This window comes from Urtica dioica, chromosome 4, assembly GCF_054948205.1.
Source record: "Urtica dioica subsp. dioica isolate 48M chromosome 4, U.dioica_male_clone48M_v1_H2, whole genome shotgun sequence".
NCBI classification, from domain to species: Eukaryota; Viridiplantae; Streptophyta; class Magnoliopsida; order Rosales; family Urticaceae; genus Urtica; species Urtica dioica.
The window spans coordinates 11,654,522-11,668,722 of NC_142759.1; the positions used below are offsets into that span (position 1 = coordinate 11,654,522).

The 14,201-nt window shown below is 36.7% G+C and overlaps 4 protein-coding genes across 4 annotated transcripts; 1 reads left to right on the forward strand and 3 right to left on the reverse strand.

The window, feature by feature from the left end:
• LOC149400439 (coiled-coil protein) lies at window positions 1-1,498 on the forward strand. Its single transcript, XM_089612795.1, has 5 exons — window positions 1-243; window positions 330-397; window positions 656-912; window positions 1,060-1,186; window positions 1,270-1,498. The coding sequence occupies exons 1-5, from the start codon at window positions 84-86 to the stop codon at window positions 1,405-1,407; spliced, it is 750 nt and encodes a 249-aa protein (XP_089468921.1). The 5' UTR covers window positions 1-83; the 3' UTR covers window positions 1,408-1,498.
• Window position 1,499: 1 nt separating this feature from the next.
• On the reverse strand, window positions 1,500-3,786 carry LOC149400440 (cytochrome P450 704C1-like). Its single transcript, XM_089612794.1, has 6 exons — window positions 3,338-3,786; window positions 2,939-3,154; window positions 2,553-2,846; window positions 2,165-2,485; window positions 1,868-2,071; window positions 1,500-1,742 (listed from the first exon to the last, which is right to left on the reverse strand). Exons 1-6 carry the CDS (start codon window positions 3,695-3,697, stop codon window positions 1,560-1,562), a joined length of 1,578 nt encoding a protein of 525 aa, XP_089468920.1. The 5' UTR covers window positions 3,698-3,786; the 3' UTR covers window positions 1,500-1,559.
• A 2,487-nt stretch (window positions 3,787-6,273) lies between these two features.
• LOC149400441 (cytochrome P450 704C1-like) lies at window positions 6,274-9,969 on the reverse strand. The gene is made up of 4 exons (XM_089612245.1): window positions 9,365-9,969; window positions 7,815-8,444; window positions 7,061-7,261; window positions 6,274-6,778 (listed from the first exon to the last, which is right to left on the reverse strand). The coding sequence occupies exons 1-4, from the start codon at window positions 9,884-9,886 to the stop codon at window positions 6,590-6,592; spliced, it is 1,542 nt and encodes a 513-aa protein (XP_089468371.1). The 5' UTR covers window positions 9,887-9,969; the 3' UTR covers window positions 6,274-6,589.
• A 483-nt stretch (window positions 9,970-10,452) lies between these two features.
• On the reverse strand, window positions 10,453-13,188 carry LOC149400442 (cytochrome P450 704C1-like). Its single transcript, XM_089613873.1, has 5 exons — window positions 12,608-13,188; window positions 11,684-11,968; window positions 11,258-11,596; window positions 10,956-11,156; window positions 10,453-10,840 (listed from the first exon to the last, which is right to left on the reverse strand). The coding sequence occupies exons 1-5, from the start codon at window positions 13,139-13,141 to the stop codon at window positions 10,643-10,645; spliced, it is 1,557 nt and encodes a 518-aa protein (XP_089469999.1). The 5' UTR covers window positions 13,142-13,188; the 3' UTR covers window positions 10,453-10,642.
• Between the last annotated feature and the right edge of the window lie 1,013 nt (window positions 13,189-14,201).

The window sequence follows — 14,201 nt, forward strand, 5'->3', positions numbered from 1 at the left end:
ACAAAAATAGACTGAAGAATACGACACGTAGTTTAACGAGAAATACCCAATCAGTAGGGTTTAGAGAGAGAGAGAGAGAGAAAATGGGAGGAAAGGGGTTGCGAAGGAGACAGAAAAACTACAAAGAAGCTCACGGCGGGAGGTTGAACCGGCTTCCCCCGCCGCCGGACCCTTCAAAGGTCGACGCTTTGCCTTCTTCTCTTCGCAAGCTCATCTCTCTCACTTCTCCGATTCCTTCTCAAGGTCGATTTCTCACTATACCTATATGTATATCTGCGACTATATATTCACTTCCGAATTTTATTTGATTTTTTTTATTTGTATCTCAGACCATGCAAAGGATTCAAAGGACGTCAAGAAGAAAACGAATGTCGGAGCCGATGATGCTTCCGAGCCGGTGAGCTTTCTCATCACTGAATTGTCTAGTTCGATTTTCGATGTAGGATTAGGTTTTCGTGTGCGTTTTATTTTGGGGAGCTTTACAACAAAACCATGTTTATACTATGAACAGCTATCAAAGTAATTCTGAATGCATTATTGAGTTTTTTTTTTCTTCCCTTTCTATCTTTAATTGTTTAGTTCAAAACTTTGTTTATCGCTGTTTATAATGACGAACTTAGTCATATGAATCAAGTAATGACTTGTTTCCTGATAGAAATCCCGTCCCAAGGACGAAGCTGCCATTGATAATCCCGCGGTTAAAGATTCGACGAGACAGGCTTCTGGGGTTGAAGATTTGAATTGGGAGATGTCTCAATTTGGAGACGACGCAGACAACAATGCGAAGAGCAGTGAGAATGAACACAAGAAGAAGAGGAAGAAGAGAAAGAGAGGTCAAGTGGAAGACCTTCGCTTTGCAGAGTCCTTGAAAGACACGGCCTATGGCTCCAAAAAACGCGAGAAAAAGAAAAAGTAAGCCTTTTTTTTGTAGTTTTTTTTTCCGGCGGATAATAAGGACCTTGATTCGGCTTTGTTAGTAAAAAAATTAGAGATTGGAAATTCAATGAATAACACTATTAAATGCGGATAATAAACCATGTGAATTTATGTTGGGTGCAGATACTTGGAAGCGAAAAAGAACAAACTAAAGAAAGGCAAGACTGAGAGCACGCTAGATTTCCCCCGTGACAAGGTCGAGTTTGGGGAGATAGTCCAAGCTCCGCCGAAATTGGTCCAAGTTCCAAAGGTGAGCAAAGAGGTCGAAATGTGAATTTTGACTTTTGCTCGGTTTGTTATTGTTTAAATGACCATTTGCGTGTCTGTGTGTAGGCTTCGAAGACCAGAAAATACAGTGCTTCGCAGGAGCGAGTGAGGTTAAAGGCTGTGGAAGACTATAGGAAACGCAAGGGATGGACTTCAAGGCCGGGATTACATCTCCCAACTTCTGTAACTGCACCGTCGGTGTAATTTATCATGATAAAAGTAGAGACATGAGAAATATGATTCGTCATCACAAAATTTTGTTAAATTCAATCACTGTGATTCTTGCAAGGAAATGAGGCTTTTATTAATTTTTATTCTGCAATACAATACAATACAACAACATATTAAGCTAATTTTCAATTCCTTTCGAATACACGAACATCGAGGCCTCCATCGATGCGAAGATTGAGCATTGTCCTGTATCGAACAACCTTGTTGTCGTCGGTCATTTTGAACTCGAAGAAGCTCAGCAAAACAGCTGCGAAGATCTTCATTTGCCGGTAAGCAAACTCCCTCCCGAGACAAATCCGCGGTCCAGCCTGAGAATCAATAAAAATAAAAATTGTTTACACATTCTTCAACATAAAACCTGTTTGTGACACCCTCAACGGAGTTGAGTAAACACAAAACGTAGAAACTTCCCCGGTTGAGTACAGAACAACACCTGAAAGGCCGTGAACTTGAAAGGACTCTCTGGCTTGAAAACACCGTCCTCGCTCAGCCACCGCTCGGGTCTGAACTCTTCAGCATCATCGCCCCACAAGAATTTCATCCGACCCATTGCGTACGGTTGATATGCAATCATATCTCCTTTCGCCACAGAATTCCCATCCGGCAAAGTATCATCAGAGAAGCAAAATTTCGCATCCTGCGTCAAAAAAAGAATTCAAGATTACCCCAAAGCTGAATGCTATGTAAGTAAATGCAAAGCTTAATATTCGATCCAGGTTTCGGTTATTACCACTGGAACTGCGGGGCAAAGCCTGAGGGTTTCGGTGATTGATGCGTGGAGGTAGTGCAAGTTCTCGAGCTTTTCCTCACTCAAACTTCCGGCAAAGTCCGTGAAGTTTGTGATCTCTTCCGATCCTGTCACTTCCTTTAGTTCTTTTGCAACTTTGTTTTGTGCATCGGGATTCTTGCAGAGCATGTAGACGAACCAGGCAAGCGTGGTGGCTGTTGTGTCCTTGGCTGCGATGACAATGTTGAGAATCACGTCGCAGAGGTAAGTCGGGTCGTTTTCATTTACTTGCAGAAACCTCGATAGAATGTCTTCTCTCTCCATCTGCACAAAAAAAAAAGACATCAGCGAAGTTACACTATAAAGTCTCGCTGATGTATTCTTCGCTTACTGGGGATTTTTCCTTCTCCGAGCTCTTCATTTGCTCGATCTTTTTATGGATGAGCTTAAAGGCGAAATCGTGTACGATTTTGGTTGTCCTCTTCATATTGGCCTCAGTGCCGATATTCAAGAACTTCTTGACCTTCCAGAAGACGTCGACATAGCGCCAGACTGTCATCGAGCTCGCATCGTCGAAAGCGTCGCTGAATTCTTTCCCTTCTTGGCTTGAGCCACACATGGTGTCTAATTCAGCGCCGAAAGCGACTTGAAATACTGAATCCAGTGACGCTTTCATGAACAGATCCTTCAAGAATCGATGGCCATGGGTCAGGACTCAGGATGGTATCAAGACCTGTGGAAACCTTGAATGCCAATTGCAACTAAAAATAAACCTACTTGAATTTCGATTGCCTGATTGCTTTTTGCGGTTTTGGATAATATATCAGCGACTTTCGCAGAATTTTTGCGGAAGATCACAGAGCTGAAGTCCCTCAACATCTTTGTTGAGAATTCGTGGCTGGAAATTTTCCTCTGTTGACGCCATTTCTCTCCGTCCACGGCGAAAATCCCATCTCCTAGAAGATCCTTTAGAATGTCGTAGTTGTATGAACCCTAAACAAGAACAAAAAAAAAAAAAAAAAACTAAAACTTCAAAATTTTTGTAACTATAGTGTGGCCGTTCTACAAAAAAGGGATTATGTTCTGAGTATGTACTCAACATTGGCAGTTTGTTCATACCTTGCCAATGTTGAATACATACTCAGAACAAAAGGTATAAATGGTATATATTTATACCTTGCCATAATTGTTGAAGTTTGTTTTGAGTATGTACTCAACATTGGCAGGGTCAGAAGTGTAAATCTCGCTCCTGAAGAAGTTGAGAATTCTGTAAGTCTTGTTTTTGGTGGCGAGATCGGTCATGTAGTCGTGTAGTCTCTCGAAGTTCATTAGCTGATGAAACACTGTCCCAGCAATAGGTGCGTACTTCTTTTGCGGCTTGTTTCTGTTCAGTCTCTTGGCCAAGATTCGGAAGCTTAGAAGAGACAGAATCAAGGACATACATGTCAAGAAAAATGGGTTCGTCAGAAACTCCATGGGCTTCATCGAATCCGAGAGTACGAAGAGATCGGAGAAAGTGACTACTGTCTTGAACATGTTTTGCTTTTTGTTTTTTTGTTCAGGAACCTGTTTTGCTTTTATTTCGACATAATCTCTTTCCTTCTGGGCCACCTCGATCTATCCGGTACGGAAAATTACACCTTTGCCCTTGAGCCTCTCTGACGAAGTCAATGCATGAAAATAGTTCTGAATGATCATCGAATCAAATCTGATACTGGTTGAACGTCAAATTTTATTAAAAGTTGGGTCCCAACTCCCAAGTATAATATCTTTAGTATTCTTGCACTTCATAGTTATATTTATCAGAAATGCTTTATTTATCCTTCCATACTTTCCCAACGGCAACCCCAAAAGTTATCTACCAGCAAACTCGATCATATTTATTTCTTGAGAATCACTTTTAAGTAAAAATTACAAGTGATAATGCATTATGATTATTTTGAGTTGCAAGAATTCTGTAAATAATTATATATATATATATATATATATATATATATATATATAAATAAATTCACAGATTGATCCTAAACCAAGACCATATCCATTCCGATAAAAAAAAGAGACCATATCCATTTGTCTAGTCTAAGACACATTATACACACGACTCCAGTGGCGGACCCACGTTGAAGGCCCAAGAGGCCTGGACCCCCCCGCCGCCCCCCCCGCCTTCCGAGTCTGGATCCGCCACTGCACGACTCTGTTTATCACAGTATTAAGTAAAGGGAAAATAACACATTTATACCCTGTGTTTTAGTGAAATATCGAGTTTAACCCTCGGTTTTCAAAAATGTCGAGTTCATACCCTCTGTTTAACTAAAATGACGAGATTATACCATCTGTTGAACTAAAATGACGAAATTATACCCTGAAATAGACAACAGTGTCACGAATATTCTTTTTATTGACTTTTCATTGACGTTGACTATAATATTTATATATAAACACCAATTATCTTTATTCATTCGCGCCATATATGTAATTTATTTAAAAACTAAAAAATAAACAACAGTCTCTTAATCGTGAAAAATACAGAAAGAAGCAAAGTGGTAAACATCGATAGTTGATAGTCATCAAAATCGCATATTCGAACAGAGAATCCAGGATTTAGAGTTACAATTTGAACACGGAATGAAGTCATTTCTTATGAGGTATGAGTTTTATTATTTAATTTCAATTTAAGGCTATTTTTATTTCAAAATTGAGAATTTGAAAGTTAGGGTACTGATTTAGATTTGATTCGGTTTTTCTTATATAAGAGTTAATATCAATAAAAGGGAGATTTGTGAGGTTGTTATTCATTTCAGGGTATAATTTCGTCATTTTAGTTAAACAGATGGTATAATTTCGTCATTTTAGTTAAACAGAGGGTATGAACTCGACATTTTTGAAAACCGAGGGTTAAACTCGACATTTCACTAAAACACAAGGTATAAATGTGTTATTTTCCCTTAAGTAAATTATAACCAAACGGCCCATCAAACTTCACTTGTTGAAAAGAGTACTATTACAAAGGGAGATATTATGTTTTTTTTTTAATTTTTTTTTTTAATTTTTGGCAAAACAAATTATGTTTATGTGGCTGTCCTTGAGAGAGAGAGAGAGAAGAGAGAGAGAGAGAGAGAGAGAGAGAGAGAGAGAGAGAGAGAGAGAGAGAGAGCCATCAATGTGAAGAGTGAACATATTCTGTACGTCACATTGTTAGATACATCAGCTAGTTTGAAGCGAAAGAAGCGTGATTAAAACGACTATCTTCATCTGTCGACAATTGAACTCTTTCCCAATGCAGATCCGACTCCTAAAATGTATGCTTTTTTCTTTTATAGATATTGAAACCTAGCAATTGACGCCTTGCTAGGATTTTCCAATATGATCGTCAAATTCTGATTCGGTGGAGAGAAAATCGGAAGCGAATCAACAAATAAAGATTTGCGCATAATATCCACAAAATCGAAAGACATTATCTTTGCCAAACAGTGCATATCCCAGCATGATGTTATAACACCTCAGAGAACATCATGAAACAATTTTGCCAATATAAAAAAAACAACTAATTCAAATAGCAACACTTTGTATTCATGTACTTTCATGTGGTTATAGTTTTGTTTTCGCATATTTTCAATACTTTCCCTACCCCATAAATTATCTACTGAAAAACTCAAATCATATTTATTTCTTGAGAATCACGTTTAAAAAATATTTGCGTGATTATGCATTTATGATTATTTTATGCTACAAGAATTCTGTAAATGTGATGCTGCTTGAATGTCAAATTATATTAAAATTTGGGTCCCAAGTATAATATCTTAATAATCATGCACTTTCACGTGGTTATAGTTTTGTTTTCGCATATTTTCAATACTTTCCCTACCCCATAAATTATCTACCGAAAAACTCAAATCATATTTATTTCTTGAGAATCACGTTTAAAAAATATTTGCGTGATTATGCATTTATGATTATTTTATGCTACAAGAATTCTGTAAATGTGATGCTGCTTGAATGTCAAATTATATTAAAATTTGGGTCCCAAGTATAATATCTTAATATTCATGCACTTTCATGTGGTTATAGTTTTGTTTTCGTATTTTTCAATACTTTCCCTACCCCATAAATTATCTACCAAAACACTCAAATCATATTTATTTATTGAGAATCACGTTTAAAAAGTATTTGCGTGATTATGCATTTATGACTATTTCAAGGTACGAGAATTCTGTACCTTAAACTATTTCACAGATTGATCCTTGACAAAGACCACATGTCTAGTTCAAGACGCATTATTCAAACGACTCTGTTTATCACAGTATTAAGTAAACTATTACCAAACAGGCCATCAAAATTCAGTTGATTTTCGTTTGAAAGAGTATTATTACAAACGGAGATATTATGTTTTTTTTTTTTTTTTTTTTTTTTTGACAAAAATATTGTTTATGTGGCTGTTCTTGGAAGTGCACAGAGAGAGAGCTGGCCATCAATGTGAAGAGTGAACATTGTTCTGTATGTCACATTTTGAGATTCATCGGCTAGTTTGAAGCGAAAGAAGCGAAGGAGCGCAATCGAAACTATCTTCATCTGCCGATAAGCAAAGTCCTTCCCTAGGCAGATCCGCGGTCCCGCCTGTGAAAAAAATAAAATAATTCTCACTAGGTTAGCAATAATGTTTACAAGATAACAAGTCACCTTTTTTTTTTTCCAATTATTTTTATAGTGTAGCTATGATGAGATAAAAAAAAGTTGTCATCATCTTAATGGGAAATGCAAAGAATCACACATAAAAAATACAATTTTTTTTTTTTTTGACAAGATTTATAATATCATATGTTACTCATTAGTTCAGAGCCTGTAAAATATATTTTTTGTTTTTAATTCGAAGTGTTCTATATCAGCACGAACGCTTACATGAAACGCGACGAATTTGAATGGAGACTCGGGTTTGAAGATTCCATTGTGAAGCCATCGCTCGGGGCGGAAATCCAATGCATCTTCACCCCAAATAGAGGTCATTCTGCCCATGGCATAGGCCATGTAGTACACACCATCGCCTTTTCTTACCCTAAACCCATCGGGAAGAATGTCATCAATCTCTGCAGACCTTCCATCCTTACCAAAAAAAAAAACAAAAAAAGCAACACAAATTATATGATCAAGTATAGTGAGATTATTTGCAATAAATTTAATTTCATGAGCTTAAAAGCTTTTATGCACTTCTGCTTCTCGATTTATCGCACTTTGGTTCTTAAACGCCTCTTTGTTGTTCACCACCGTAGACTTTTATTTTGGGTTTTCAAGCTCCTCTACAAATTTTTTTTTAAGACATTAAAAAAAAGAAAAACTTGTTTTATGCTTATTACTATTTAAAATGTGTATTTTAGCAATATCAATAATTATTTCATATCATAACTACTAAAAGTATTTTTTTTAACTAGATTTTTACTCGGTACTTTTTTGTTTACTAAAATGATTAGTTGAGTTCGAAATGTGCATTTTTTCCATCGAAAATATGAACGATTTTTTTTTCTTTCCAAAGGCATGAAATGTCAAAAATAAAAAGAACAGGGGGGCTGAATGCCAAAAAAAGTATTTGAAGGGCAAAATGCAACTACCTAACAAATTCTAGGCCACCGATGTAATGGTTAAGTGGAGCTTAAATTACCAAAGGGACAGCAGGGTATAGTCTCAAGGTCTCGGTCAATGTCGCGTGAAGATAGTGCATTTTTTCGAGTGACACGTCATTTATGCATTCCACAAAACCATCCGCGTCGATTCCATTGGTTTCATGACCAACTTCAACGACGTCTCTCATTTCTCGCACGACTTTTTCCTGTACGAGAGGGTTCTTGCAAAGCATGTAGAAGAACCACGAGAGCGTGTTTGCGCTCGAGTCTTTTCCTGCGAACATGAAATTCAGGATTATGTCTCTCAAATATTTGTCGTTCATTCGCTCCGGATCTTTCTCGCTCTCCTTTAGGAACCGAGAAAGTATGTCTTCCTTTTCGTTTGCTCGTTGTTCACCGGAGAAAGATTTCCTCTTCTTTCTAATGAGCTGGTTCACGAACTCGTGAACCGTTTGAATGTTGTTCTTCAGTTTGGCTTCGCAACCGATGTTGAAGAGCCTTTTCAGTTTCCACGTCGGGTCAGCAAAGCGCCAATATGTCAGAGCGTTTGACTCGTCGAAGGCCTTCATGAATTTGGTTCCTTCTTCGCTTGTTCCGTCCAAGCAATTCAACTCTACACCAAACCCAACTTTGAATATGGAATCCAAAGTACATCTCATCAACAAATCCTACATATTATGAAAGGAAATACTAGTCAAAGTATATTTTTTATTCCGAAATTAAATCTTACTGTTTCATCATTAGACTCGAGAACATATACAATGTTAGATTTGGTAATATTAGCTACATCACATGGAAATGATGCGGGCTTAATTGCCTAAAAAATCCTATCTTCTAAACAAGATTGAAAAAAATGTATTTGTTTTTTCTAAAAAAATTGAAAAGATGACTTGGATAAAATTGAAAATATAAGCTATGTATTACATAATAACTCTTATAGTGCCCACATGTAATTATGTAAACAGCGACGTGACTAAAGTACTTATAGTTAATTGCAAACTGATCCTTCTAAATAGTTATATACAAAAACTTACTTATAGCAATCAGTTCTTCGAGCAATAATTTTCTCCTTCTTTCGTTTTCAAGAGTTATCATATGTAAGAATAAGACCAGGTATAATCTGAACACGGATTAGTTTATGTGTAAATGTAAAAACAAGATTAAATAAATAAATTTGTATGTGACAGCTACACTGACGCATATATAATTTTTTGTTTGAAATATGTGGCTTATATAACTACCTTGTTTGTTCCTCACAAACTTAGTAAAGAGGCCAATCAAACTTGATATTGACCTGTCATTAAATTATAACCTAAGTTCTTACTAACTCCGAAATATGACTAATTAATATGGTTGGTTTTAATTTTCTCTTACTATATCACCTAGACGGCTAGACCTAGTATAATACTCGTAGTATCATTTTATCTTTCTCTCTCTCAACTCAATAATAAAAAAAAACTTAATATTTGACTATTTTACCAATCAATCAACTACTTTCCTAAATAATTATTTCCATTTTCTTATTTAAAAAATAAATAAATAAAAAAAACCAAGAAAACAATAGTAATCAAACATGACGAGGACTTACTTGCATATCAAAAGCTCGACCGGAGTTGGAAAACCCGGAAACGACTCGGACTAATTTGGCAGCGTTTGTTCTGAAGACGGAGCAACTAAAGTCTCTGAGAACTCTGGTGGAGAACTCGAAGCCGGCGAGCTTTCTCTGTTGCCTCCACTTATCTCCGTCGACGGCGAATATCCCGTCGCCGAACAGATCGGTGATGATGTCTTGGTTGTACTTTCCTTTGGAGTAGCTGTCGAAACTGGTCTTCAGAACGTGCTCGATGTTCCTCTCGTCCACCGTGTACACCTCGCTCAGGTCCGGCGCTAAGAGCCGGAAAGTCGGGTGGTCGACGGCGATGTTGGTGAGGTAGTCGTAGAGCGTGCTGAAGTGGAAGAGCTGCTCGAAGACCGTGCCTTTCACCGGCGGGTATTTCGGGTCGTTGACCGACTTTCCGGCGTAGACTTTGAGCATCAGGAGTGAAATGATCAGGAGGAGGAAGATTACGGAGGCTGAGAGAACGGTGAAGATTGTGTAAATGAAAATCATGTCTGCTAATCACGGAAAAGAAAAAAAAGTAAAAGAGTTGAGCTGGTCTAAGGCTAAGGAGAGGTTAATTTCTATGTATAGAATAGATTATTGCTCAATGGAGGTTTTTTAAAAAATAAATAAATAAGCGGTTGTCTATATCCAGGAAAGAAAGAAAAAAGAAAACATTATTTAATCAATTGGCCTTTTAAGATAATTTACTAGGTTTTGTACAATGAAGAGGCGGAGATATAGCCAAAAAGTGGTTGAAATTGTCAAAAAGGCCAATTATAATTAATGAGAGTAAAGTAGAGGTCTGTGCCCAAGTCGGTATCAAATATGGTTGAGTTTGTAATTCTGGAAATTTTAGTGTTTATGAACGAGAGAAGATATAGAAGTATGAAGATTATACAAATGATCATACGAAATCTTCAAAAGATTGAATAGTGTTAACTAACTATTAGGAAACAAGTTGTTAAAATGGTTTAACCGGTTGACTGTTCTATCCACCTCCGATGATGACAAATTATTGTGTGTATAATCAATGATGATTAATATATTAAAATATAGATGATACAAAAAAGAAATGGATGCTCAAAATAAAGTTCATTGGACATGGAACTACAAAAGAAAATTGCTAACTGAAGTTCTCATATTGAAAAAATGTCTGTGTGACTGGTAAGAGAGAGATGATAGGAAAATTTGAGCTTATTAAAACACCCAACTTCACATGTGAAACAGCACACTAGCTATACGAGACTCTCATAAGAGTAATTTTCATGAGACTCTAGTTCCGCTCCTTGGAACAGCGCAGAGAGACAGAGAACCCTCAATGTGAAGAGTGAGCATGATTCTGTATTTCACGGGCTTCGATTCATCGGCTAATCTGAAGCGAAAGAAACGAAGCAGTGTGATCGATAAAATCTTCATTTGTCGGTACGCAAAGTCCTTCCCAAGGCAAATCCGAGGACCGGCCTGGAAAATTAATTTCAACCCATGTCAACTAATAATAAAAAAGTTGTTTCTTGCTAGAGAATTTCTATTTTTATTTTTATTTTATAAAAGCTAATATAGAACGAATAAACCATACATGAAAGGCTATGAATTTGAACGGCGATTGGGGTTGGAAAATCCCGTCCTTGAGCCATCTTTCGGGGCGGAAATCCTCGGCATCGTCTCCCCAAATGTCGATTCTTCTTCCCATGGCATAGGCTAAATAGTTCACCGCGTCTCCTTTTTTTACTTTAAACCCGTCTGGAAGAACATCGTCCTTATCCGCGGTCCTCGAACCCTAAAGTTAATAATTTGAAAAGTAAGTAAGAGCTCGACTTTTTACAAGACTCGATTAGACTAAGCATTAAATTAACTTGAAGTTTGTAAAATATTATTTACCACAGGAAGCGCAGGGTATAGCCTGAGAGTCTCTGATAACGCTGCATGAAGATACTGCATTTGGCCGAGTACTTTCTCGGTTATGTCTTCCACGAATGATTCGATGTTGGTTTCCTCGTCTCTGTCTCCGATAACTTCACGTATTTCTTGCACAACTTTTTCTTGTACGACGGGATTCTTGCACAACATGTAGAGAAACCACGACAATGTGTTCGCACTCGAGTCCTTGCCGGCGATAGCGAAGTTTAAAATTATGTCTCTCAGATATATGTCGTTCATTTCCTCCGGATTTTTCTTGCTCTCCACAAGAAACCTTGAAAGTATATCTTCTTTGTCATTCTATGTCAAAGTAGTAGTAGTAGAAGAAGAAGACCGTTATTGGGATACTTGGAGTGCAAGAAAGAAATGAAGGTTTGTTGAACTCACCCAATGTTGCCCATCATCCAACACTTTTCTTCTTTTCCGGATAATTTTCCCCACGAACTCATCGATGAGTGCTATTTTTTTCTTCAAAATGGCTTCGGATCCGATGTTGAGAAACTTTTTCAGCTTCCAAAACGGATCAAGGTATCGCCAGGCAATTAAAAAGTGGGAGTCGTCGAAGGCCTTCATAAATTCGAGCCCTTCCTTGTTTGATCCTTCCAAGCAATTCAGTTCTACTCCGAACCCAACTTTGGATATGGAATCTAATGTGCACCTCATCAGCAAATCCTACAGTTATGAAAGGAAAATCATCATTTACACACACACACACACACAGGTAAGGTAGATTCATTTATTATGTACATGTTTAAAATGAAGATTAACCACACACCACAGTCATGGCTTGCTCATCATTAGGTAATTAAAGATAACATAATAAATTGTATATTCCATTTAATTTGTAACTATATAGCTAGTTAATGATAATATACAAGTACAGGTGCTGGGCCAGAGCTAGTGATTGAACTTCTTAAGTTTTCAACATAATGCTCTTTGATTTAATATTAATTATTTGGTTTGAGAATGCTGATTACGAAAAGGAGAAGGAGTAGTGATGAGTGACGTACTCCAACACAAGTAGTGAGTTGATGCCCCTGAGCTTTTAAAAGTTGTACCTTTTTACCCTAAAAGTTTAATTTTTATATATATATATATATATATATATATACATATATATGTTGTTTTCAAATTTACCCATCCTGAATTTGTTTTTCAAATTTACCCCCACCAAATCTTCAATTCCTTCAGCCACCAAATAAAACAACATACAAAACGACGAGGGGAATGAAAGTCTAAATTGGGAATATTTTGAAAGATGAAGATAACAAATTTCATATTTATGAATACAAAATGCAAAATTGAACTCACTTGGACATCGAAAGCCTTGTATTGAAGAGCGAGTCCACGAACGACCCTAGCGAGCTTAACAGCGTTTTCCCTAAAAACGACGCAGCTAAAGTCCCTGAGAAACCCAGTTGAGAATTCGAAGCTAGCGAGCTTTCTCTGGCTCTTCCACTTGTGGCCGTCGGCGAGCAAGATCCCTTGTCCCAGCAGATCTCTGATCATCTCCTTGATTCTGTCCCCCTTTGAGAAACTCTCGAAGCTTCCTTTCAACACGTGTTCCACGTTGCGCGCGTCGACGGTGAACACCTCGCTCGCCGCCGGCGTCAGAAGCCGGAACGTCGGAGACTCGGCGGCGAGGTCGGCCTGGCGATCGTAGACACGGCCGTAGTGGAACAAGAGGCCGAAGACCGTGCCTTTGACGGGAGGGTATGAAGGGTCGGTGATTGACTTTCCTGTGTAGATCTTAACGGCCAAGTAAGTTAAGGTTACCAAGATGATCGCTAGGAATGATGTGCATGTTAATTTGAAGACTGTGTATAGCAAAGTTTGAACGACCATTTTTTTTTTCTTTTCTTTTTCTTTTTGGGGGGTTCGGAAATGGAAAGATCTGAGCAGTTAGTTAGAGACGTGTTTATGTATTGGACATATCTTACTTCTTACATATCTCGAGGTTTGACTTTTTTTATTATATATGATAGTGGGCTACTCCAATGGCACGTTATAACACTATATATAACGTCCATATTGCTCCAATCGCACGTTATATGCCACGGTATAAATGCCGGCATCTCTTTTTTTTTTTTTTTCTTTTTTTTTAAAATCTTTTATTAACCCATTTAAACACCAATTTTATATATATAAATAACCCTACAAATATTTATAAAACACCAAAACTCATAAATTGACTAAAAAAAAACACATTAAAATAATCTATCTTTCAAATGTATGTTTTTATGTTGAATTATTTAAATGTAATATTTTTAGTAATGTTATTTTTATTTATCTTTTTTTATTTATCTTAATTTTTGTTAAATATTGGTAAGTACTAAATTATTTTAATCACTTAATTAAAAAATATCACTATTATACTTGTTTATTGAAATATTTATTAATAAAGAGATTGTTTTATTTTAATAATATAATAATGGTGAATAGTATTTTTAGTGTGAAATTTGGTGTTGTGGTTGGAGTTGGAAAAAAATTTGGTGCTAAATCAACACAAAAGTTGTGTTGAATTAACACTAAATATAGGAAATGGGTTGGAGTTTAGGAAAACACATCTAGTCATAATCCTTAATATTTGGAATATAATATGATGAATAATAATCTTTCACACCATTTGTCAGAGGTTTTTTTTTTTTTTTTTAATAATTTTTTTTTATCTAAAAGTTATATGATTTTATCATATTTGACTCTCCTAAAAAATTCTTATACGCTCGTCCAACTACAATTTATGAGTGATTCTATGGTCAAGTCCACATTCAATACACAGGAGTTTGATCAACCTCTATGATATGTCCAGTTGAAGTTAATAAAAGAGAGAAAATATTCTGCTCAATATCCAACCATGGATTCGTTACATAAGTTGGTGTAATATAAGTGTGTAAGGAAGGGACAA

Coding starts and splice junctions, on each gene's coding strand:
- LOC149400439 (XM_089612795.1), top strand. CDS start 84: ATGGGAGGAAAGGGGTTGCGAAGGAGACAGAAAAACTACAAAGAAGCT. Junction 398..655: donor CCGATGATGCTTCCGAGCCG/GTGAGCTTTCTC, acceptor GTTTCCTGATAG/AAATCCCGTCCCAAGGACGA. Junction 913..1,059: donor AAACGCGAGAAAAAGAAAAA/GTAAGCCTTTTT, acceptor TGTTGGGTGCAG/ATACTTGGAAGCGAAAAAGA.
- LOC149400442 (XM_089613873.1), bottom strand. CDS start 13,141: ATGGTCGTTCAAACTTTGCTATACACAGTCTTCAAATTAACATGCACA. Junction 11,969..12,607: donor ACAAGGCTTTCGATGTCCAA/GTGAGTTCAATT, acceptor TCATAACTGTAG/GATTTGCTGATGAGGTGCAC. Junction 11,597..11,683: donor TGGATGATGGGCAACATTGG/GTGAGTTCAACA, acceptor ACTTTGACATAG/AATGACAAAGAAGATATACT.
- LOC149400441 (XM_089612245.1), bottom strand. CDS start 9,886: ATGATTTTCATTTACACAATCTTCACCGTTCTCTCAGCCTCCGTAATC. Junction 8,445..9,364: donor GTCGAGCTTTTGATATGCAA/GTAAGTCCTCGT, acceptor CATAATATGTAG/GATTTGTTGATGAGATGTAC. Junction 7,262..7,814: donor TATACCCTGCTGTCCCTTTG/GTAATTTAAGCT, acceptor TTTTTTGGTAAG/GATGGAAGGTCTGCAGAGAT.
- LOC149400440 (XM_089612794.1), bottom strand. CDS start 3,697: ATGTTCAAGACAGTAGTCACTTTCTCCGATCTCTTCGTACTCTCGGAT. Junction 2,486..2,552: donor CGGAGAAGGAAAAATCCCCA/GTAAGCGAAGAA, acceptor TTTTTTGTGCAG/ATGGAGAGAGAAGACATTCT. Junction 2,072..2,164: donor TTTGCCCCGCAGTTCCAGTG/GTAATAACCGAA, acceptor TTTTTGACGCAG/GATGCGAAATTTTGCTTCTC.